Source organism: Coenobita brevimanus, chromosome 71, assembly GCF_032717465.1.
Source record: "Coenobita brevimanus isolate Jiangsu-jjx chromosome 71, ASM3271746v2, whole genome shotgun sequence".
Lineage (NCBI taxonomy): Eukaryota > Metazoa > Arthropoda > Malacostraca > Decapoda > Coenobitidae > Coenobita > Coenobita brevimanus.
In genome coordinates, this window is record NC_137024.1 from 36,336,758 (window position 1) to 36,361,258 (window position 24,501).

The window sequence follows — 24,501 nt, forward strand, 5'->3', positions numbered from 1 at the left end:
TCCGCTCACAACGGTAGGCTATCTGGCAACTCTGACTAGTAAATGAAAAGGTGCAAAACATCGGGAATTTTCCACTAGTATTCCTGTTTCTCAACAATATGTTTGAATGTTTGCAACCTGTTGGTTTTACCAATGGCATATTCAGGTTCTGTCACAGACAAAGAAAGCCACTTATAATACACTTTTTGTCATATGCATCACTTTCCCAAGTTACCAAGTCCCAAGTTACACTTCACCAACATGGAAATATATTAATTCTGTTTATTACTCTCCCTCTGAAAAGTCCAGTCCTTCAAGAGACCACACAATACAGACTGTTATCACTACAGTGTCTGCTAAGTCTACAGTAACTTATGGTGCTGAAGAGGGATGCCTTCACATGGTGGCACCAATATGACCAGGTGGAGTACATACCTGGTTATACAAATGTTCCTTAATCCTTTTCCTCTCCTCTGAAAGGATGGGGGACTGTGGTAGAAAGGCAACTTCAAGCTGCAGTCCACTGGGTTTTCACATTCATATGAGCCAGACATTGTAACAACAACTACTACTACTACAGTGGGGCTGTTTGGCCAGACTGCCTAGGGAACTACTACTACTGCTACTACACTATACTGCAGAAATCTGTCCATTAAAGTTCCAGTGCTACCCATAAACCTGATCTGCCACTTTTTCCTAATTTACAGTCCCCACGGTTTGGAAATTTTTGAGATACTTTAGAAGAAATCCCCAACTTACAAGGTCTGTTTAGAAAGTATCAGACCTTAGGCTCTAAAAAAATAAATAGATAATTTATTAAGCTAGAACACTAGGCTCCCTCAAATAGGCTCCTTCTGCTTTGACACACACAGCCTAGTGTTCTCTCCTATGCCTGAAACATTTTTCAATGTCGGTTTTCAGTATCTCCTGAAGGTGCTTTGTCGCATTTGTCATTATCTCTTTTCTTGTCTCAAATCAGGAACCCTTCAGCAGGGTTTTGAGCTTGGGGAATAACCAAAAGTCACAAGGAGCCATGTCTGGTGAGTAGGGAGCCTGCTAGACCTGGGGGATATTGTGCTTGGCCAAATATTCCTGAATCGGCTGGGAAGAACGGGCAGGGGTGTTGTCATGGTGTAGCTTCCAACTTGCTGCTTTCCAAAGGTCAGATCTCTTCAATCGAGCTGTGTCACGACGATGATGGACAACACTAAGAAAATAATGTTTGCTGACAGTCTGACTTCTGATGTGTATTCGTGATTCACAACACCATGGTGGTCGAAAAAAAAAACTGTCAACATGCGAGCGCATTTCACCTTGCTCTAAACCTGTTGTGTTTTTTTTTGCCTGAGGTGACTCTGCATCCTTCCAATGGGATGACTGTGCTTTGGTTTCTGGGTCGTACCCATACACCCAAGTCTCATCTCCTGTGATAACAGTCTTCAAAAAGTCTGGATTGCAATTTGCACACTCCAACATGTCTTGAGCAAAGTTCATCCAAGAGAAGAGATTATGATGAATGTGACAAAGCATCTGCAGGAGATACCAAAAACCGATTCTAAAAAATGTTTCAGGCAGTTGAAAGAATGCTAGGCTAGGTGTGCCAAGTCAGGAGGGGCCTAGCTCAACAGGTTAACTATTTTATTTTTTTCAGAGCACTGGCAGTGTACAGGGAAAGCTGGAATCCCTGCTTCATCAGCCCTCGGGACTAGCTCCTGACCAACTTCCTTTGCTGAACTTTTTCAGTGTTTCAGCAACACAAAGAGTAGGCCAGCATGTTCTTCAATACAAGTCTCTCTGTCAACACCAAACTACATGCACATTACACACTACACTTCCTTTCCAAATTTACAAAAACAATAAAATGACGTCTGATAACCAAGCCTCGGAGTCCCTGGGGGGAGGGGACCATACATGCCCCCACTCTCCCAGTGACGACTTAATGAGCTGCCTGGAACCACTGTCTGACTCATGTCTTCTTCATTTCTGCAACATTCGTGGCCTTTCCTCTAACTATCTCTCTGTTGAGCACCACCTCTCCCTCCAAACCTCACCTTCTCTTCTTAACCGAGACTCAGCTGTCTCAGGCAACAGATAGCAAACCCTTTTCTGTAACCTACTGCTTTCTCTACACTCATTTCAAAACCACAGGTGACTTGTGTATAAGTACGCAACGACTTATAGTATCTTGCTCTCGTGCTCCTGAACTTGACTCTTCTGAATTCTCTACTCTCTGGCTTCGGCTTTCCTGTCATGCTCTGACAAAATATATCTGCGCTGTTTACTTATCCCCTAATTCTACTATGAAAATTTTTTTGACTATATTACTTCTATCCATTTCTCCTTTCTCTGAAACCTCCGTTCTGGGAGATTTCAATGTTCACCACCACCTTTGGCTCTCCTCTCCTTTCACTGATTCACCTGGTGAACAAGCCTATATCTTTTCTATCCTTAATAACCTAGAGCAGCTTGTTCAGCACCTTACCCGTATCCCTGACCGCCCTGGAGAGATTTCCAACATACCTGACCGCTTTCTTACAACTAATATTTCTGCTTACACTGTTATTATTTCCTCTCTGTTAGGCTCCTCTGATCACAACCTTATTACCTTAACCTGTCCTAACACTCCAGTATGGCCTGTGGAACCTCCAAAGAAATGGGCAGTTATGGCACTTTGGAGCTGCAGATTGGGAGGCCCTCAGGCAGCACTTCTTTGCTTTTCCCTGGAATGATGATTGTTTCCATGACCGAAAGCCATCTGAGTGTGCCATGCGCATTACGGAGGCTATTCTCTCGGACATGGGAGCATACATTCCTTTCTCATATCCTCTGACTAATGCAAAAAATCCTTGGTTTAATCACGCTTGTTCTACTGCTGTCCATAACAAAGAGAGGGCCTATAAAAGGTACCGGAGCCAACCCACCTCTGAATCACATCTTTTTTATGTTTCTGTTCAGAACTGTGCTAAGTCTGTTCTTCGCTCCGCTAAAAATAATTTCATTCAAACTATGTGCTCTCTACTCTCCTACTCGAATTCTTCCCGCTCCTTCTGGCACCTTGCCAAAAACATTTCTAACACCTATACCTCACCATCCTTCCCTCCTCTTTTCTACTCTGATGGATCTGTAGCCATTTCTTCTACTGATAAAGCAGATCTCTTCGCTCAGACTTTCTCCTTCAATTCCACCTTAAGACGATTCCGGTGCTGTTCCTCCGTCATTTCCCCCCTCTGACTTCCTCATGGCTGACATTAAAATTTCTTCAACCGATGTATTTTCTGCCATCACTGGCCTCAATATTAACAAGGCATATGGGCCTATTGGGGTCCCTCCTGTTGTCCTCAAGAACTGCGCTTCTGTGCTTACACCATGCCGAGGTAAACTCTTTCACCTTTGTCTATCAACATGTACCTTTCCTTCTTGCTGGAAGTTTGCTCTCATTCAACCAGTCCCAAAAGAAGGGTGACTATTCCCAACTCTCTAACTATTGCCCAAGTGCTTTAACATTCTGTCTCAAAAGTTTTCGTGTCTATTCTTATATATATTTATTTATTTTTATTCACTCTCATTTTAAATGTCAGGACCAATTGCATAGCCCCGGGTTCCTACGCTCCTCATGGGGCAATGCAGGATTGGATGATGGATGGATGGATGGATTTATTGCCAGATGCCATAATCCCATAAGGGGTGGCCATTTGACTTTGAGTTATTTGTTTTATGGGGAGGGGCACTAACCCTCCACCAACCCATTTGTTGACATGTAGGTAGCACGTCTGGTTTGGTTATATGGTTACCACCCAGCACTGTAAATGGTTTCTTGGCTTACAGAAAACCATTTGGCTTGTCACTCAATGTAAAGCCACCTGTAAAGGAAAGAAAAGTAATAAGAAGTGACAAGAAAGATGGGAGAAATAGGAAGAGAGGAGGGCAGGCACAGAAAAAGAATGATAAAGGCTAAGGAAGAAGTAGGCAGCACTACATCAAGTGAGTGGATGATGGTCACCACCACCTACCAATAAAGTCTATTCTTAAAAGAAAAATTTTAATGCATCTTTCCTATCACAACCCTCTTTCTGATCATCAGTATGGGTTCTGTCAGGGTTGCTCCACTGGCAATCTTCTCATCTACCTTTCAGACTCCTGGTCATCCTCTTTTCGGGACTTTGGCGAAAGCTTTGCCATTGCACTTGACATCTCAAAGGCTTTCAATTGAGTCTGGTATGAATCTTCAATTTCTAAACTGCCCTCTTACGGTTTCTCTCCTTCTATCTGTGCCTTCACCGATAGCTTCCTTTCTGGTCGTTCTATAGCCGCTGTTGTAGAGGGCCATCATTCTTTTCCTACATTTATCACCAGTTATATTCCTCAGGGCTCCATCCTATCACCAACTCCCTTCCTTAATTCATAAATGACCTTCTAAGCTGTACATCTAACCCTATCCATTCATACGCTGATGACTCCACCCTTCACCTTTCCATTCGGTTCCCCCAACGTCCTTCTCAGCAGTCACTTCAACAAACACAGGATGAGGCTATGGCACACCTAATGTCTTACTTGGTTCGTATCTCTGACTGGGGTAAGAGTAATAATGCTGTTTTTAATGCATCAAAGACTCAGTTCTCACAACCTATGAACTCATCAAAACCTTCCACAGGAGTACCCACTAATGTTTAATAATATCCAGCTCAATCCTGCATCATCCTTAAACATACTTTGGATTTCATTCTCTCACAACTTACCTTGGAAAGAATATATTATATCTCTTGTAAAATCTACTTCCAAGAGATTAGGTGTGCTAAGCTGACTCCATACCTTCTTTACCCCTGCATAGTTGTTGACTTTATACACGCGATTTATTCGCCCCTGTGTAGAGTATAACTCTCATATGTACACCTCTCCTCAATAGGGTGGAGTCAAAGGCTTTTCATCTTATTAACTCTCCTTCTCGTACTGGCTCCCTTCAACCTCGGTCTCTTCACCACACTGTTGCATCTTTATCTCTTTTCTATCGCTACTTCAATAGTCTCTGCTCCTCTGAACTGTCTGCTTGCATCTCTCCACCTCTACAACAGGCGAATATCACCAGTCCAGCAACAAACTCTCATCCCTTTTGTGCAACTCTCTAATGAAAGAGTTAACCATTACTCCCACTCCTTCATTTATGCAACAGGTCAACTCTGGAACTATCTCCCTCTGTCTGTATTTCCTACTTCCTATGATCTCCAGTCTTTCAAACACAGTGAGTCCAGGCATCTCGAAATGAACAGATCTTGAATTTGGATCTCTTTTGTACTGTTTTTCCTTTTTTCTTGGAAGGAATGGTTTGTGGGCTCATGGCCTTTGGTTCCTTCTTCCTTGCATTTAAAAAAAAAAAAAAAAAAAAAAAAAATTCTGAACAGACCTCGTATAATAAGAACTGCCTGACTTAGTGTATTTCCCAATATTTTGCTGCATTATCATTTTGTCTCATACTTTCTAAACAGACCTCGTATAATGAGAACTGCCTGACTTACAGTATTTCCCAATAATTTGCTGCATTATCATTTGGAAGTATAAAAAAAACTTTTGAAGTCGGCGTACAAGTGATGAGATGGGTCAATATTTACTAATTATTACAACTAATTACACAATGTTGAGGAGAATGCCAAAAGCTAGATGTATTAGCTGCCTCATCACATATATCACCTATGAAGGATGGGTGTGGCAAAAGATCCTACCACAACCTTACCCAGACTCAACTGCAGCCCTTCACTCAGCCAAAACTGACCTTGAGATTTCTCCATGCACTGGGTTCATAGCAAGGAAAAGTCTGAAGTCTGGGTGAGGTGCAATGGAGGGAACTGTGCTCCCCACCACCCCACGCTCACTCATTGTCAGCTTCCCCCCAGGCTCCAGCATAGCGTTGAGTCGGTCCAGCACTGACGGCGAGCATATGTTTACACCATCCACCAAAAGCCATGATCCCCTTTCCACTGCCTGACAAACATAAAGTATTTTACTATAATGCACTACAACAAAGTAGACAGAGAATGATTGTGGATGTTTTTGCACATGCACAATGTAGATGATAAGCTACTAGGAGCCATCAAGAGTTTTTATGATGGTAGTGAGGCATGTGTAAGGGTAAATGGGCATCTAAGTGAATGGTTCGCGATCAATGTGGGTGTGTGACGAGGCTGTGCGATGTCCATATGGTTATTCAATATATATATGGATGGGGTGATGAGAGAAATAAAAACACGAGTAATGGAGAGAGGGATGGCACTGGTAATGAATGATGATGGATGGAATATCTTGAATCTGTTGTATGCTGATGATGCAGTACTACTTGCAAATACTGGACAAGAACTTGGTAGACTAGTGCAGAGTTTTGCTAATGTCTGTGGATATCGTGCCTTGAGAGTAAATGTAGAAAAGAGTAAAGTGATGGTTATTGAGAGAGAAGGCAACTCCCAGTTCGATGTTACAGTGGAAGGAGAGAGACTGGAATTGGTGAAAGAGTTCAAATACCTGGGTACAATAATAGAAATGAGAGGAAAATGTGCAAAAGAAGTGAAGAGAAGAGTTACACAAGGAGGGAAAGTAGCTGGTGCAATAAAGGCCTTGATAAGAAACAGAAGCTTGAGTGTTGCAGCTGCATGAGGCTTACATGAAGGAGTGTTAGTGCCAAGTTTAACACATGGATGTGAGACTATGGTGTGGCATGAAAATGAAAAGTCAAAAGTGAGAGCAGTGGAGATGGGACTGCTGGGGAATGTATGTGGAGTACTGAGAGTGAATAGGAAATGAAATAATGTGATTAATGAAAGATGTGGAGTGAGGAAGTCTGTGGATACTAGAATCGTAGAGAGTGTACCGAGATGGTATGGTCATGTGGACAGGTTGGATAACAATAGAGTGGTGAAAAAGATATATCTGTGTGAATATGAAGGAGGGAGGAGGCGAGTTAGGTCAAGGAGAAGGTGGAGGGATATGGTGGATGAGTGTGTGAGGAAAAGAGGTATGGAAGTTGATAAGGCTAGAGGACTGACAAGAGATCGAGCTGGCTGGATGAGTGTTGTGAGAAGTGCATGATCAGGGATTTGGCACTCCTTTTTAACATGACAGTGTCTGGACTGACCCTATCAGATACGTTTAAGTGAAGCTACAGAATGTGGTGAAAGTCTTTGGTGTATCAGATAGAGCCAGGATTCCAGGGGCTTGAATGATGAGTGAATGGAAGCATGGCCCACTGGACTGGGCAAATTTGGGCTGTCTCAACGTTGCTACTCCTCAACCTACCCTAGGGTGGGAAAGAAGGTAAGGATGATGATGATGATTTCCATCAAACACTTCAGTCCAAGCTCCCCAAAACTCTTGATCATTTTTGCTAACATTTCATCAGCACCTGATGTTTTCCCATTTTTCAACCATTTCACAGCATTCTTCATTTCTGTAAAGCATAAGAAGATTCTGAAAGAAAAGCCACGAGCTGAGGGGGTTGACAAGGAAGCTGAAGGAAATTATAAAGCCTGCATGTGTTGTGCAGTGGTGCACTTCAGAAGGGGAACAAAATGCAGCAAAGACTCACTTTGACAAGAGTGGAATCCACCCACTGGAATGTTCCACCACCAGACACTCCACACGCCTCCTTCACGCTCTCCTGTAGCCTCACAATACGCTCACACAATTCACCACCTTTATTCTTGTTCTTGCTGCTCTCCCCATTTACATCCACAAGCACTTTCTGCTTCTTCTTCTTCTTCTGTAAAAATGAAGCCAGGACTGAGACAGAAACAGGGTCACTGTAAAGTTGTTAGTGTGCAAATGTTTATGGATCATCCTATAACAGGAGGAAAACTGGGAAAATAACAAAAGTCAGAAACATATATACTAATATAAATTTTACCTGTAGGCTGTGCCAATACATTATTAAGATATGACATTGGTCTAACAGGCTGCAACATACCTCATATGAATGAGATACTCAACCTTGTATACAAAGATGTTGGGAGGAGCAGTGTCATGCAAATTTTATGGCATACTATACTTGGCTTGCTGTAATATCTCACCTCCACCTCCAAAGTTTAACCCAGAGACAAAGGAATGGCTACTACCATAAGCAAAATTTATCTGCTTTCTTACTCATTTACCCCAGCATTAGCACTCTAGGAAGGCTGAAACCTATTTATAAAAAACAGGTGTTGATGCTGAAATCAAGGGCATGATAAATAGCAGCTATGGGAAAAGAACATGGAAAAAAACAAAGTACTCTAAGACCTCGATATAATGGACTTCAATAGACCGGAATTCACTTTTAAGGGAATTGAAGAGCTACCGGGCTAAATTCCCTTATATCTGAAAAAGTCCAATAAAGCCAGAAGCGATCCGGACTACCTGACCACTTCAGCTATGTTCCCCACAATAAGGTAAATAAAAGACATGTCTATCAGTGTACAATACAGTACCATATTATTATACAGTAATCCCTGTAATACCTGGAAGCCCAATTCCCAGACACCCCAATTCCTTGACATTTTGGGCCCGGGCTTTCGGAACCCAAAAATGCCCCCCCCCCCTGGCGCGCAGTGCCGAACAGCTGTGTTTTGCCACATAGTTCCCCTAACATCCAGCAGGGCGACACTGCCTCCTCCCCATTTCCCGCCTACCTATCGTCATGAGTGAAAGTTGGTCACCATGGCCGCCCACGTGCTCGCTTTTGTGGTGGTGCCCTACATGCTGCAGGCCCTGTCGTTCCTCAAGTGTGTAACGATGGCCCTGCAACCCGAGAGGAGGAAACGAATGGTTCTGACTCTGGAGAAGAAGAGGGAGATATTGGATAAGGTGGACGTGGGACGGTCGATGTCCCGCATCCACCGAGAATTCAACCTGGCCCGCTCTACCTTGTTTGATATCAAGAAATCCCAGGACAAACTCACCCAGTACATGGCTGACTTCGCATCGCAGACCAAACGCAACGTGCAGAGGAAGATTATGTACCCTCCCAGGTTTGCAGAAATCGTTCGTTCCACGCTGATTTGGTATCATCAACAACGTGCTGCTGGTGTGCCTGCAACACCTACTCTCGGACTCTGACAGTGAATAAACAGCAAAAACTCGCCACTAGACCACACGGGAATTTACAGTGTTGTGCAGTGTTAAGAACAGAATGTGCAGTGTTAAGAAATTAGAATGCAGAGTGCAAAGGCTTAAGTGAAGAGTGCTACTGTACACTGATTAGTTTCAAGTGTTGAGCAAGTAAGAAAAGAATGTGCAGTGTTAAGAAATTACAATTCAGAGTGCAATGGCTTCAGTGCAGAGTGCACCACTGGTGAGTTTCAAGTGCAGTGCAAGTAAGAAACGAATGCACAGTGTTAAGAAACTAGAATTCAGAATGCAAAAGGATTAAGTGCAATGCAACACTGGACTACTGTACGTGCTTCGGGTGCACCTTCGTACTGTCAGAGTCTGAAAGGAGGTGGGTTATTCTTCACGACAGCCACGGACGTGTTGTAAGTACCCTGGATACTGCTAAATATTTTCCATACTAACCTCTAAATCCTCATTCTCTGGTTCCTTTTCACTTATTTCATGCTTTCTGTCCCTTATTTGTGTGAATAGTGTCTTAAATAGGTGCTATGCATGTCCAGTAGGGATTTTTTTTTTTTTTTTTTTTTTTTTTAATGCTAGGAAGAAGGAACCAAAGGCCACAAGCCTGCAAAAACTGTTCCTTCCAAGGGAAAAACAAAATACAAGAGAGAGCCAAATTCAAGATCCAATTATTTCGAGATACCTAGACACACTGCGTTTGAAAGACTGGAGATCACAGGAAGCAGGAAATACAGACAGAGGTAGACAGTTCCAGAGTTGACCTGTTGCATCATGAAGGACTGGGAGTAACAGTTAACTCTTGCATTAGAGAACTGGACAGAAAAGGGATGAGAGTTTGCTGCTAGAGGGGGGCAACATGCTCAACATAGAGATGGAGCAATGCAAGCAGACAGTTCAAAGGAGCAGTGAACATTGATGCAGCGACAGAAAAGAGATAAAGATGCAACAGTGCGATGAAGAGACAGAGGTTGAAGGAAGCCAGTAAGAGGAGGAGAGTTAATGAGATGAAAAGTCTTTGACTCCACCCTATTGAGAAGAGCTGTATGTGGGGAACCTCCCGACACATGAGAGTTGTACTCCACACAGGGGCGGATAAAACCCCTGTATAGTCAACAAATGTGCAGGGGTAAAGAAGGAATGGAGTCAGCTTAGCACACCTAATCTCTTGGAAGCAGATTTTACAAGAGATGTAATACGATCTTTCCAAGATAAGTCCAGAGTGAATGAAACCCCAAGCATGTTCAAGGATGATGCAGGATAAAGCTGAATATTATTAAACATTCCTGGGTACACCTGTGGAAGATTCTGTCGGGTTGATGGGTGTAAGAACTGAGTCTCTGATGCATTAGGGTCCATAAGTACCAGTCCTGGAGGCATTTTCCCAATTCCTGAACAAACCGAATTTCCGGACGCGCCTTTGGTTCTATTACATCAGATATTGAAGCAATTACTGTATATTTTACCCCATTTGATTATTTTAGTGAAGGTATAATACAGTACAGTACTGCGGTGGTACTGAAAACAGTTTAGAAACTGTTGGTGCGATCCGGACTAATGTCTGATACCGTATATCGAAAAAAGTCTGGCTTAGCAGGGGGAAGTCCGGATGTTGCTTTTATCGTAATTTTGCTTTTTTCGGACCAGTTTAGGCCCCAATTAGTCCATTATAGTGAGGTCTTGCTGTATCTGAAATAGTGCATCACACACAATTTATGACATATTGGACAAACTGGCAATTCACTCAGCCCCAGATAGTACTCCGTCTTGCTTAGGTAGCTGCCAGCCTCCTGCCGTCTGGGAAACTTCCAACCATAATATCTCCGTAACTGTGGTGAGTTAAGATTCTGTGGGTTGTGCCATTTATAAGGCACTAATGTACATTTGAAGGCATTTTGTGGTGGTAGGTGGGGGCGCTCACCATTCACTCACTCAATGTAGTGCTGCTTTGGGTGTCTGCCCTTTCCTCTCTTCCTTCCTTCTCTTCTGTCTTTCTTTCCTTCATTCTTTCCTCTTCCATCTGCCTACGGGTTATTTTACACTCCCTCCTGTCTTTCTTTCCTTCATTAACCTAAGAATCTTGTCTCTTATTTGATTCATCTCCTCTATTATAGCTTTCATTGTAAAACTGCCTATATACTTATTCCACCTTTGACTACCTAAAGCACACGTTGAAGCTCCCGTGGCAGGATCAATAATTTTAGCTGGAGTTTTACTAAAATTAGGAGGCTACGGCTTAATCCGAATCTTACCCTTATTTACCGAAATAAATAAGAATCTAAGATGATTATGAGTCAGGCTAAGAATTCTAGGGGGATTCTTTGTTAGTATTATCTGTCTACGACAAGAAGACATAAAATCCCTCATTGCCTACTCTTACGTAGCTCACATAAGATTAGTACTTTGTGGGCTCCTAACCTTTGGATGATGAGGAATAAACGGTGCTGTTGTTGTGATAGTAGGTCATGGTCTATGTTCTTCAGGGTTATTCTGCCTTGCGAACATAGTGTACGAACGAATTGGAAGACGAAGTCTTCTAATTAATGAAGGCTTATTAAACTTTATGCCAAGAATAGCACTGTTGTGATTCTTACTAATAATCAGTAACATGGCTGCACCACCTTCCATTAATTTATTGGGAGAAATCAATCTAATCATAAGAATCATTAGATGAAACAAACTAACTGCTTTAAGGATCAGGGCCCGTACTTACAAAACACTAAGCCTGCATCATAAGGCGAAAGTCTGTCCTAAATTCACAGGAGCGAGTCATAACTCCTTATGTTCGACCTAACCTGAGTCATAGCTAAAGACACCTCCTGAGTTGGTATAGCGCTTAGGACGTGGCTTATGACTCGATCATAACAGTAAACATGGCCGCCGTACCACAACAACAATAAATTCGCCACCATCAACCAAGACGTTCTCGTGACAGGAAAGATGTGCATAAAGGGTTAACTAATGCAGAACTGGTAAAGAGATACCGCTTGGGCTGTGCAGGCATAATCTTCACGACAGATTTGGTGCGGAGGACCCTAACAACATCAACGGCAAGAACAAGACTCTCACGCCAGAAATGAAAGTTATTTTAATGTTGCATTACCTTGCAACTGGAAAAATGCAATTCTGTAGTGGTTACGACCACTTGTGCTTTTCTCTATCGTACTGTTGGAGTTCTTCATGCTGCTGGTGGCAGTGGTGGTGTTTGTTTACTGGATGGTGCGGTGAGGCAACATGTCCTCGTCCACAGTGAAACAAAGCAGTAAATAAATAATTCCCAAAACTTGACATTAATCAGCTGACTTTTCGCTGAAAACATTTGAGAGAAATATCGTATTTATTTTAGATTTTTTGTTACGTCTTTTCTCTGCTGTTTTTCGGTATTTTTCTTCAATTGTCAAAACTCGCAAGTGCAACATATAGCAGATGCTATCTCTGATGCTTATGATTTCCACCTAACAAAGTCTCAACTTTGTTATGATGAACTGCTCCTTAAGTCTCACATTTCTGACTTTCACCTAACTATGACGCAGGTTTTATAAGTACGGCCCCAGGTTACTATCTTTTTTCAGTGCAGCTTACACCCTTTATCTATATTCACTTAGACAACACAGCATATTTTCCAGATCTCTATACTCTTGTTGCTCAGGAAAAGTACGAGAATACTTAGTTTTAAGACTTCATTGAATTCCCCTAAACATCTTAAGTCTGCCTGTGGGTGACACAGCAGTACACTGAGTGACAAGCCAAATGGTTTCCTGTACACCAAGAAACCATTTACTACACTGGGTGGTAACCATATAACCAAACTATGGCACCTGGTAGTTCAGTGGGCATTTAAGGCACTCCAATCAGAATGAGCCGGGGTAGGTTTATATCCAAGGAGTGGTTGCGGTATATCGCTCACGTAATGCCACTCAGGGATGAGTGAGGCTGGTCACTCATTTTAAATGTCAGGACCAACTTGCCTAGCCCTGGGCTCCTATGTTCCTCATGGGGCAACATAGGATTGGATGATGGATGGAAGGATGCTGAATCAGCCTTACAGCCACACCAGCAGGAATTTTGCAGTCTCCCTATGCCACAGCCCACTGGTTAACCCCTCCGTGGCTGCCAGTGTTGAATGATGTTAAGCCAATAAATGGCCATAGGCAGCCTATAAAAAACTGCAAAAATTTTTGGGAAATGAACGAACGTTCTGAATGTTTTCAGACTGACCTACACTACACTCCCATACACCTCATCAAGAAGTTCAAAGCCTGCTGCTGTGATGAGTGGATTTTCAATTTTTTCACTCCTGGCCATGCCTAAACAAGCACAGCTTCACCCAATATCTCGACCCAGGCAGAAAATATCATCTTTGTCCTCTCTTGCAAAACACACATAACCACCTGTTTACTATTATGAAGTAGTACAGGCACAAATAAAAAAGAGATGATAAGTGAAAAATACATTTATGTCTTGGTATCTTTACCTATCTGCTCAGGTTTGTTGTACTGTAAGATGAAGTGCAACTTGTAGAAAACTATGAAAACTTTCGGGAAGTGAACGAACATCTGGGACATGAGACTGACCGTCACTTCACGCTCTCACATCTCATCTGTCAGTTCGCCACCTGCTGCCATGACGAGTGGATGCACGATTTTTTCGCTCATGGCCCTGCCTAAATACACATAGTTACATCCATTATCTCGACCCAGACAGAAAATATGATACTTTCCCACACCCACGATAGACAGGCAGCAACATATATTGTGAAAATAATAAGGTAAAATGATAGAGAATGGTGAATGTGTTACTACGGAAAAAAAACGTTTTCCCCCCTCTGTAAACGTATTTATTTCTTCTTTGTCTCTGTATTCGTAATAAGTAGACTTATTCGTAGTTCTGAAACTGCATTAGTATTCTATTTTTAGCCATGCATGTGGTGTGGGGTGGGCAAGTTGCTGCTCAACTTCCCATTGCTAATCGGATCTGACCCTCCACTTTCATCTTCTGTTGGATAGCCTAGCCTCGGGGGAAGCAATTTTCTCATTTAGGACTGGAAATTCAACCCTTTCACTCCCTTTTCCATGCATGGGCACAATGATAATGTAAAAAATAACTCAAAACTACCATAAACATATTTTATATCAAAAAGGTGAAAAAATATACAGTAATAATTTTTTTTAGCCACTCCTAATGTATTATGTACTGAAATCATTCAATATCATCATATCTCATATAAGCGCAACATTTCAGCACCATTCACATTGTTTTGGGGGGTAAAAAAACAATTATAACAACACCTGCGAAGTTGCACTGCGGCAGTACCTCTCGGTGGCGAATATTGGTTGCCGATATTTCTTCAACTTTTGCGCTCCATTGCAAACCAAGAATGGGTTTAGGAAGCTGAGATTTGCACTGTTAGGTATGTCTGAACTTTCTCTTCAATATGGCAAGAAAAAAAAAATCAGTTTTCGAAACTTCAGAAAATAGCCCCGGCGTCGGCCTGGGATGCACAAAAAATTCCGGACCCACGGCCAGGGAAGGGTTAAAACAATGAATATGACTTACTAACCAACAGAGACAAACCTGTACAGTCCATTCACTTAATACGTGAGAATTTGGGTGGTAGAAGACCTTGCTCTCTAGAAATTTCATGCTTTACAAATACAGTAACATACCTTATGGGGAAAATTCTAATTGCTGGGGTGACCACCTCATATGTCATCCCTTTGGCCCCTGGTCAGTGATTTTGCCTATGTATTATGGGACACTGAACACATGTGCACAGTATGTATAACCCACACAATAGCCCCTTCCCTTAAAATCTACGGTATGTAGGAAAGGTTTAGATGACTTGAAGAAATGGGGTTCAAAGGCAGAGAGAGGCAGTAACAGTGCTGCAGCATGGTGAAGATGGTGAGAAAAAAAAAAGGCGTGGCTTTGTGTCAACGATGGGACTGTATTCACCATGCAAGGTTGCCAAGGCTCAGCTGAGAGACGCTACACGGAGGCCCACTACATCGCACTGCTGCTGACATCATGACCCATGCCACATCTTCGCCCACACCACAAAGGTAGGGAGTGTTCTGCAGCATAACACAGGATTCGGCTCACTTTGCCACCCCGATTTTGTGTTTTCAAAACCAATTCGAACTCGCGTACTACCAAATATTTAATTTTTCAATCCCTCTCCCTCACACCCCAGGCATATTGCATAAAGAAACTTGCATATTAAGCAAATGGACTGTATAAGCAAAAATTTAACATAACTCCAATAGATAAAATTACCTTTTTCTTTACACATGTAACTTTCTCAGATGTTGGTGAAGTGTGAAGAGGGATGAGTGCCAGAAGAGCCAAAAGCAGCTCACACTGGTGCTGAAAGTGATTCACCTCCTCTGATGTTGTCCTTGGAGTTTCTGAAGGTTTGACAGCTATTAGTAACATCAATGAATTTAGATTTCTCTGGAAGTTACTGATACAAACTGAGGAGAAAAGGCAGGTTACATGATAGAAGATACACACAGAATAATGACACTAAACAGAAATATATTATGTGTGAGTTTAATATGTTGTTTGAGGAAGACACCAGGAGAGAAGCTGTGAAAAATATCACATATTTCATTCAATACTTACTCCTTATATTCCTTTTCATTTACATTCCATTACAATCATCACCTATAATGTCTTTTTTTTTTTTTTCCCCCTAGGAATAAATCTCCAAAGGATAACTGTGTCAGAACCATCCCCAAGTTACTTTTTGCCAACATGCCTTGCTCATCCCATGTCACTCCTCTTCATCCTTCTGTATCACCAATATTGTATACTGTTCCAGTCTTCTCTTCTACACCACATGAGGTCTTTATCTATCCATCACACAATTCTATACAGTTACATCTGACATATAGGGACCCAGGGCTAGGCTACTAAATCCAAACATTTAAGGTTTGAGTATTGCAGTGGATATTTGTGAAGGGAAGGGGTTGGTAATAGCCAATACCCTCTTGAGGCAAAAAATTATCCACAGGTAAAAGTGGCGAATGATGAGATAGCCAGGCAGTGAACTGAATGAATGGAAGGCAATGACTGATAATGTATGACACAGAGAATAAGGTATATAATGGATGTAAGAGCATACACAGGTTGGGGGAGTGGACTTTCTGACCACTATTTGTTGGTGGTGAAAGTCGAGGTACAAGTTCGATGGATGAATAGAAGGAAAGAAGGACAGGAGGAAGTAGTTCACACATGGAGGGTAGAAAGGTTGCAAGAGAATGGAAAAAAGGCCAATCATAAGAAAAAAAGAAAAAGCAACTACACAAATATGATCTGGCACAGACGGGGGAGGTGGAATGTGTATACAAGATATTCACAGAAGAAATCTGTGCAACATTTGAGGTGGTGTGTGGGGTGATTTGTGCAGCATGTGAGGTGGTGTGCGGGGTGATTTGTGCAGCATGTGAGGTGGTGTGTGGTGTGATTTGTGCAGCATGTAAGATGGTGTGTGGGGTGAAGAGAAATGAAAGGTGGTGCAAGGAACAGCATGGTGAAGAGGCGAGACAAACTGTGGCACAAAAGTTGAAAACATACCAGTAGCGAGTGGATGGGAAGCAGAGGCATGGAGAAAGTTGAGAGATGGAAGAGATAGTAAAATGTAGCGAGGAAGAGACAAGTGAAAAGACTAGTAAGAAAGAGTAAGAAAAGAGTAGATGAGGAATTTGAATGGAATCTGAGTGTAACATGGAGGGAATGTAAGAAAATGTACTCGAAGGAGGTAAAGAGTGTTAGGGTTATAAAGAGGTTGGGGAGAGAAAGATAAACATAGTACACTGATGGTGGAAAAGGGAGAAAAAGTAAGCAGACGGAGACAACACTTTAGTGAACTGTTAAAAATAGTGAATGAAAGTAATGCGAGTAAAAGTGACTGGGGAATGGCTAGGAGAAGGAAGGGAGAAGGGAGGAAGAGATCAGTAGGATGGACGTAGTGCAGGCAATGAAAAAAGTCAAAATGGAGAAATCCCCAGAAGGTGATGAAGCATGTGGTGAAATGCTGAAGCACGGGAGAGACAGTAATAGAATGTATATGGAGGGTGCACAAACTGGCCTGGGAGGAGGGTAGAAAAACAGAGGATTGGAAGTCAGGTATAATTATTCCCCTGTACAAAGGAAAGGAGAGGTATATAAGAGAGAGGGGTCTGAGTTGGGAGCAGGGCAGTGAAATGGCGGGGGGCATGGCGACGTGGAGGCAATTTGTTTGTGGCCACCTCATACGGGATTGAGGCATCTGGCAATATATAAATAGAAAGACAAATGAAAAGGAGAAAAAGATGAAGTGTGTGGTAATAATATGGGCATTTGTCTTCTTAGTGTAACAGAAAAAGCATATGGTAGGATACTTACTGACAGACTTAGGAAAATAACAAAGGAATTAGCTGGAGAAAACAGGGATGTTTTAAGATGGGAAGAAGTTGTGTAGATCAGATATTCATCCTCAAGCCATGTGGAAAAATTTTTAGAGAAGGGAAGCAAGTTGTATGAGGCCTTCATGGATTTGGAGAAAGCATATGACTGAGTGGATAGACAGGGAATGTGGAAAATATTAAGAATATATGGAGTAAATGGGAAGCTGTTGAATGACAAGAGGAGTCTGTATAAGGGTGCTTAGGCTGCAGTGCATGTGGATGGTGAAATTAGTGAATTTTTTAATCTGAATGTTACACTGGAGTCATGTCTCCATGCTTGTTCAATCTGTATATGAATGGGGCTATAAAAGAGATACAGGGTAGAGCAGTGGATGTTAGAGAAGCCCTAATGAGAGAGGGCAGCATCTGGAAACTTCCAGTTCTGTTGTTTGCAGATAATACCGTATTGTTAAGTGAAGACAAAGAGGAACTGCAAGGCTCGGTGAATGAGTTTGGGTGAGTACGAAAGAAACAGAATCTGAAGGTGAATGCAGGGACGAGCAAAGTTATGGCCTTTGAGAGAATTAAGTCACTGAATGTACACTGAAGTAGGACAATGAGGAAAAGGAAAATGTGAGTGAATTTAAGTACTTGGGTAGCATGAGTAAGGACGGAAGTCTGCAGGATGAAGTGCTTGAAAGTGTACAAGAGGAAAGAAAGGTTGCTGGTTCTTTAAAAGCAGTGATAAGAAACAGGGAAGTGAGCATGGAAGAAAAGTAGTTGCTGCATGAGAGTACAGTACTGTGATACTAACTCTAATGTATGGAAGAGAAGCATGGACCTTGTTGGAAGGACACAAGTCAAGAGTGACAGCAGTGGAAATGAGTTATTTGAGAGAAGCATGTGGAGTTACATGGAGAAACAGACTGAGAAATGAAGAAGTTAGGGAGTGTTGTGGTGTGGATGTGGATTGATGGAAAGTGTTAGGAGAAATACATGCAAGAGGTTTGGCCATGTGGAGAGGACAGAGAGCACTAAGGCAAGACTGTGCAAGCAGAGTGAAAGAACAGATCTGGGCAAATGTGGAAGTGTGCATGGAAAAGATTAAGAGAAATGACAGAGTCCTTTTTATTGGAGATATCAATGGAAAAGTAAAGAATGTGAAGGTGGACGGAAAAGATGGTGAGTGCCTGCAGATGAGGATGAGAATATGCTCTGGTGGACATCTGTGCAAGGAGGGGGTTGGTGATAACCAGTACCCTATTTAGGCAGAAAATGATCCACGGGTATCTGTGGCGAATGATGAGGAAAGTGGGTGGTGAACTGAATGAACAAAAGGCAATGACTGATTATGTGTATAAGGGTTGACAGACAAGAAGGTGTATCATAATGGATGCAAGAGTATACAGAGGTTGGGGAACTTTCTGACCACCACTTGGTGGTGGTGAAAGTCATGGTTCAAGTGCAATGGAGGAACAGGAGGGAAGGACAGAAGGAAGTAGTCCATACAAGGAGGGCAGAAAGGCTGCAAGATGATGAGAAAAAAGGCAGAATATGAGGAAGTGGTGAAGGAGCAACTGGGTAAATATAATTTGGAACAGATGAGAGAAGCGGAAGGTTATATTTGAAGAAGAAATCTGTGCAGACTGTGAGGTGAAGTGTGGAGTGAACAGAAGATGAAAGGGGGTGCAAGGAATAGCATGATGGAATGAAGAGGTGAGACAAGCTGTGGCACAAGAGAAGAAAGCATATACAGTAAAAGTCCTATTATTCGGCATCGATGGGACCGGGATGATGCCGAGAAACTGAATTTGCCGAATAAGCAAAAACCTACCCACTCAGTACCTTGAATATATTGGTGAACACTGTCATCACCACTTATGGTATTACAACTGTGTTTGGAGAGAGTTCTGCATTCTGTACAATACTGCAATTAATACAGTACTATACCTGAATCTGAAATATATATATAAATTATTGAACATATACAAGTGTAATGACACAGTAGGCCTACAAGTCAGATAACACTTCCTGGATGGCTGAAATGATACGGAATATTACCTACCAGCTCAGTACATCGCTTGTATTGGTGAACTCATCACTACTTATATTATTGTATACAGTACTTTTTCCAAACACAAAATAAAATAGTCTGAAAACCGCATAGAATAAAGTGAAGGAATATGAATTGGTAAGGTCTTTCTGATGAAAGTTAAAGGTACATTTAGCACTCATTCTTTTGTTCGTTTTTTTGTTTACATGTGAAAGGGAGAGTATTGATGGAAACAGTAATGCATTCCATTAACCTGTTAATAACCTCCGGCACTGAACAACCCCTTACAGTACCGAGGTCAGTGATGTCGAATTAGTGAGCTATGAAAAAACTGTGAACAATTATGGGGAGGGAACGAAAGTCACTGGTATGTTTACACGACTCTACGCTACGATTCCAAGCAATCAGGGGGTCGGTTAATCTCAGATGTTTTCGCCCATTTGGTAAATGCACCATAACTTTGTAATTTCTCCCGTGAATCATAGCGAATCACAGCATGGGTTTAGGAAGCTAAATAACACATTGTTGGGTGCGCCAGACGATTATCTTCACATCTTCAAGAAAATGGAAGAAATTTAATCTCTCTCAGTAGGTAGAGTAAGTTTCTTCCATTCTTCTGAAATCAATTTATTTTTCCTAAAGATGTGAAGATAATTGTCTGGCTCACCTAGCAATATGTTATTTAGCCTCCTAAACCCATGCTATGATTCACTATGAGTCACGGAAATATTGATAAAGTTACAGTGCATTTACCAAATGGGCAAAAACATCTGAGATTAACTGACTGCCTGACTGTTTGGAATCGTAGCGTAGAGTCGTGTAAATATACCAGTGACATTCGTTCCCTTCCCATAATGTTTTTTTTTTTTTTTTTTTTTTTTTTTTTAATAAATAGCTCACACTAACTTGGCATCACTGACATCGGTACTGTAAAGGGTTGTTCAATGCTGGAGGTTATTAAGGGGTTCATGGGATATATTACTGTTTGCATCAATACTCTCTCTTTCACATTAAACACAAAAATGAACAAAAGAATATGCGCTAAATATACGTTTAACTTTCATCAGTTACTTGAGAGGAGCATGTTGAGTGATGTGGAGGGACAGGTTGACGAATGAAGAAGTGAAGGAACGTTGTGGGGTAGATGTGGATGTGGTTGAGAAGATTAGGAGAAATACACTGAGGTGGTTTGGACATGTGGAGAGAATGGAGAATGAAAGACTGACTAAGAGGGTGGATGTAGGTGAGGTGGAGGGAGGGAGAGGGAGGGGTAGACCGAGGATGAGGTGGAGGGATGGAGTTGAGAGGTATATGAGGGAGGGGGGGTGAGCTGGGGGGAGGGTAGTCAAATGGTGGGTGACAGAGTGACTTGGAGGCGTTTTGTCTGCGGCCACCCTTTGCGGGATTAGGGCGTCGAGCTATAGATAGATAGATACACTTTCATCAGAAAGACCTTAGCAATTCATATTCCTCCAGTTTAATTTAAAGTATTTTTCTGACTTTAGGTTAGGTGGGTTGGTTAAATCAGTACGTACAGTTAAACTCGGTTAGGTTAGGTTTAGTTAAACAGGACAGTCCCTTCCACCATTATGCTGAGGAATAAAAATATTAGAGCTGTCACAGCCGTACAGCTAAAAACAACGGGGAAACTGATTTAACAAGCAACATTTATTTATGGGTAATGCATTACAGTATCAGTGGTTCATGGGCTATGCAATTACCGGTAAATGTCATTTTCAGGAAGGCGTCAAGAATGAAAGAATTTCAAGACTTAGCAAGGGGGCTTGGAACGTAACCCTCGCTAATTTGGTTGGGGTGGTTACTGTGCTGTATGATACTGTGCAATATTGTAATCAATACAGTACTATACCTGAATCTGAAAAAATTTAGAAATTAGTGAACATACAGAAGTGTAATGAAACATTAGGCCTACAAGTCACAGATAACACTTCCTGGACTGCCGAGATGATTCCGGACATCTGCCGAACAATCAAAGATTTTCATAAATGGGACTATTTCTCAAAACTGCCGAAATGTCGGATCTACTGAATAATCAGCTGCCGAATAATAGGACTTTTACTGTAGTGTGTGGATGGGAAGCAGATGCACGGAGGCAGTTGACAGATGGAAGAGAGAGTTATATGTAGAGAGGAAGAGAGGGGTGAAAAAATTAGTAAGAGAGAGTAGGAAGAGAGTGGAAGAGGAATTTGGAAGGAACCTAAATGTAATGTGGTGGGAATGTAAGAAAATGTTCTCGAAAGAGGTAAAGAGAGTTAGACAGGGTGCTAAAGAAGGTAGTAGGGGAGTGAAAGATAAAACTGGTAGACTGATAGCAGAGACGGGAGAGAAAAAGTTAGCAAATGGAGAGAATACTTTAAGGAATTACTGAATACTGAGAATGAAAGTAATGCAAATATAAGTGGCTGGAGAATGGCTGGGAGGAGGAGGAGGAGGTGAGAAGAGAGGAAGGAATCAGTAGGATGGACGTAGTGGACACATTGAAGTCAAAATGGGGAAAGCCCCAGGAACTGATGGAGTGTGTGATGAAATGATGAAGCATGGGAGAAAGATAGTAATAGAATGAATATAGATGTGCAGATTGGCCTGGGAGGAAAGTAGAGTCACAGAGGATTGGAAGTCAGGTATAATTATTCCCCTGTATAGAGGAAAAGGGGAAAAAGAAGTATGTGGTCATCATATGGGCATTTTATCTTTTTAGCATAACAAGAAAAGTGTATGATAGGATAGTTATTGACAGAATTATGGAAACAAAAACAAAAACAGAAGAATTAAAAAAACAGGAATTAGTTGGAGAAGAACAGGGGGTTTTAGGAGGGGAACAGGTTATGTTGATCAGATATTCATCCTCAAGTCTTTGGTGGAAATTTTCTAGAGAAGGGAAAGAAGTTGTATGCAGCCTTCTTGGATTTGGAGAAGGCATATTACAGAGTAGATAGACAGGGAATAAGGAAAATATTAACCCTTAGTTGGTGGCGGAACTATATACAGACTGTGCAAAATCTACTGAAAAACTGCAGGGAGACTATACTTAGATACTTCCCCAAAAATTGTCCTCTGTAAATCCTAGCAGAGACTATATATAGTCAACAATGTGTAAGTGCCCTAGAGCCTCAAATATTCCTAACTGGCAACATACGGGTAGTGGGTGGCTTACATAATGTTGCTCACTCAATAACTCAGTCAGTCTGTTCCCAGCTCTTGGAGGGAACACAACACTCCTTTGTTTCTTCTGTTGACTGCAATTTCTAATTTTCTTTTGATATTTGGATACTGTAGACATTATCATGTCCCACACAAGGAAGAAATCTTAGTGATGATGAGATACAACTTATTCTAGATCAAGATCTGGATGATTTCACTGACGATATTAACAGTGATTCTACATCAGACAGTGATGGTGATGACACTGAGAGTGGTGATGAATCACAACTTGAGACTGCAGAGAAGCCAGATGATAATCTATCAAGTGCAGAAGTTGATGGCAATGATGACAGTGCTCCAGTTGGGTGGCTGAATCATTCTTCAGTTAGTAGAGAATGACTGCCATTTACTGGAGACACAGGGGTCAAAGTAGTTTTGCAAAATCCTAAGGACCCACTGGAGATTTTTATGTCTTTCGTAGACATGGATATAACTGAACATATAGTGAGAGAAGCAAACAAATATGCTGTCAAGGTCTGTGAAGAAAAGAGAAGGAAGGGGAAAATGATGAAAGAAAGTAGAGATCTGATGTGGAAGGAAACTAATGTTGGGGAGATTGTTATAACTTTTTAGGTTTGGTCATTTTACAAGGCATTTATAAATATGAACTTTAGCTGCTAACAAAATTAAGGTTTTGGTATCATAAGCATCCTGTACCCAGGAAACCATTTACTACACTGGGTATTGGCCAGGTTAAGCGTCTCCCAGATTCCTCTATCCAAAACCACTTAATCATGAAAGATGTTTCGGAGAGCCTAAGACGGCCCCATACCTGCCCAGGGCCACAACCAAACAGGCAAATTTGCATAGCCATGTGGAATGTGAAGGATGTGAATGGGGAGAGCAGGAGGGTGGAAGTGGTGAATGTGTTCATGAGTGCAAGATATGCCGTGATGGCACTGTGTCAAACTAAGATGAAAGGGTGCAAAGTGGAGGAGAGGGAGGGTGTGAAATGTGTAAGATCGGGCATGAATGGATGAGGAAGATGCAAAGAAGTTGTTGTTTTGTTGATGAATGAGGTGTGGCAGAGTGAAATGAGAGATTACAAATGTGTTAGCTCAAGATGTATGTATATAAATTTCAAGCTAGAGAAGGTGAAAATGGCACTGATTGTAGTATTGGGATGAGCCAGATGAAGTCTATCTATATACCTAGGCTGCTTCCCCCAAGGAAAGGGAGGTAGTGGGAGAAATGTCCAGGAGCTATAAAGTGATCGTAATGGGCTATATGAATGGGAGAGTAGGCACTGGTCCTCAGGATGACATAATGAGATGTAATGGAGTACCAGGAGAAAAAGATAATGGGAAGTGACTGAAGGATATGTGTCTGGAAAGGAGGTTGTATATTTGTAACTCGTATTTCAAACACAAAGATGCACATAAATATATATATGGTATAAATGAAATGGGGACTGTGTTGAAAGGAACCTGCTTGATTACGTGCTCGTAGAGAGGTCGATGCTGGGAATGGTTGCTGATATGAGGGCTGTGAGAGGACGATGTGGAAGTCTGTCAGATCATATGATTGTAGTATGCAAGATCAATCTGAGAGGAGTGAGGTGGACCAAAAGAGAGAGAGAGAAGCAGTCACGGAGAATGACTGAAAGTCGAGAGGCTGAGAATTTAAGAAACAGCAGATGAATACAGGACCAAACTAGGGGAGAAGTTGGAATCAATGAAATAGATCTGGACAGCCTGTGGAATGCATACAAGGATTGCTTAATTAGGAATGCTAAAGCAGTGTGTGGTGTGGCAAGAGTAACAACAAAGAAGT

At 41.8% G+C, this 24,501-nt stretch overlaps 1 protein-coding gene across 1 annotated transcript in view; it reads right to left on the reverse strand.

The window, feature by feature from the left end:
* LOC145406748 (midasin) overlaps positions 1 to 24,501 on the reverse strand; it is a 489,879-nt gene that overhangs the window by 173,051 nt on the left and 292,327 nt on the right. Inside the window, exons 23-25 of the mRNA XM_080277847.1 lie at positions 15,340 to 15,470; positions 7,547 to 7,720; positions 5,744 to 5,952 (exon numbers count right to left, since the gene is read on the reverse strand). Of these exons, the coding sequence (XP_080133973.1) occupies positions 5,744 to 5,952; positions 7,547 to 7,720; positions 15,340 to 15,470 (514 nt within the window). The remainder of the gene's footprint in view (positions 1 to 5,743; positions 5,953 to 7,546; positions 7,721 to 15,339; positions 15,471 to 24,501) is intronic.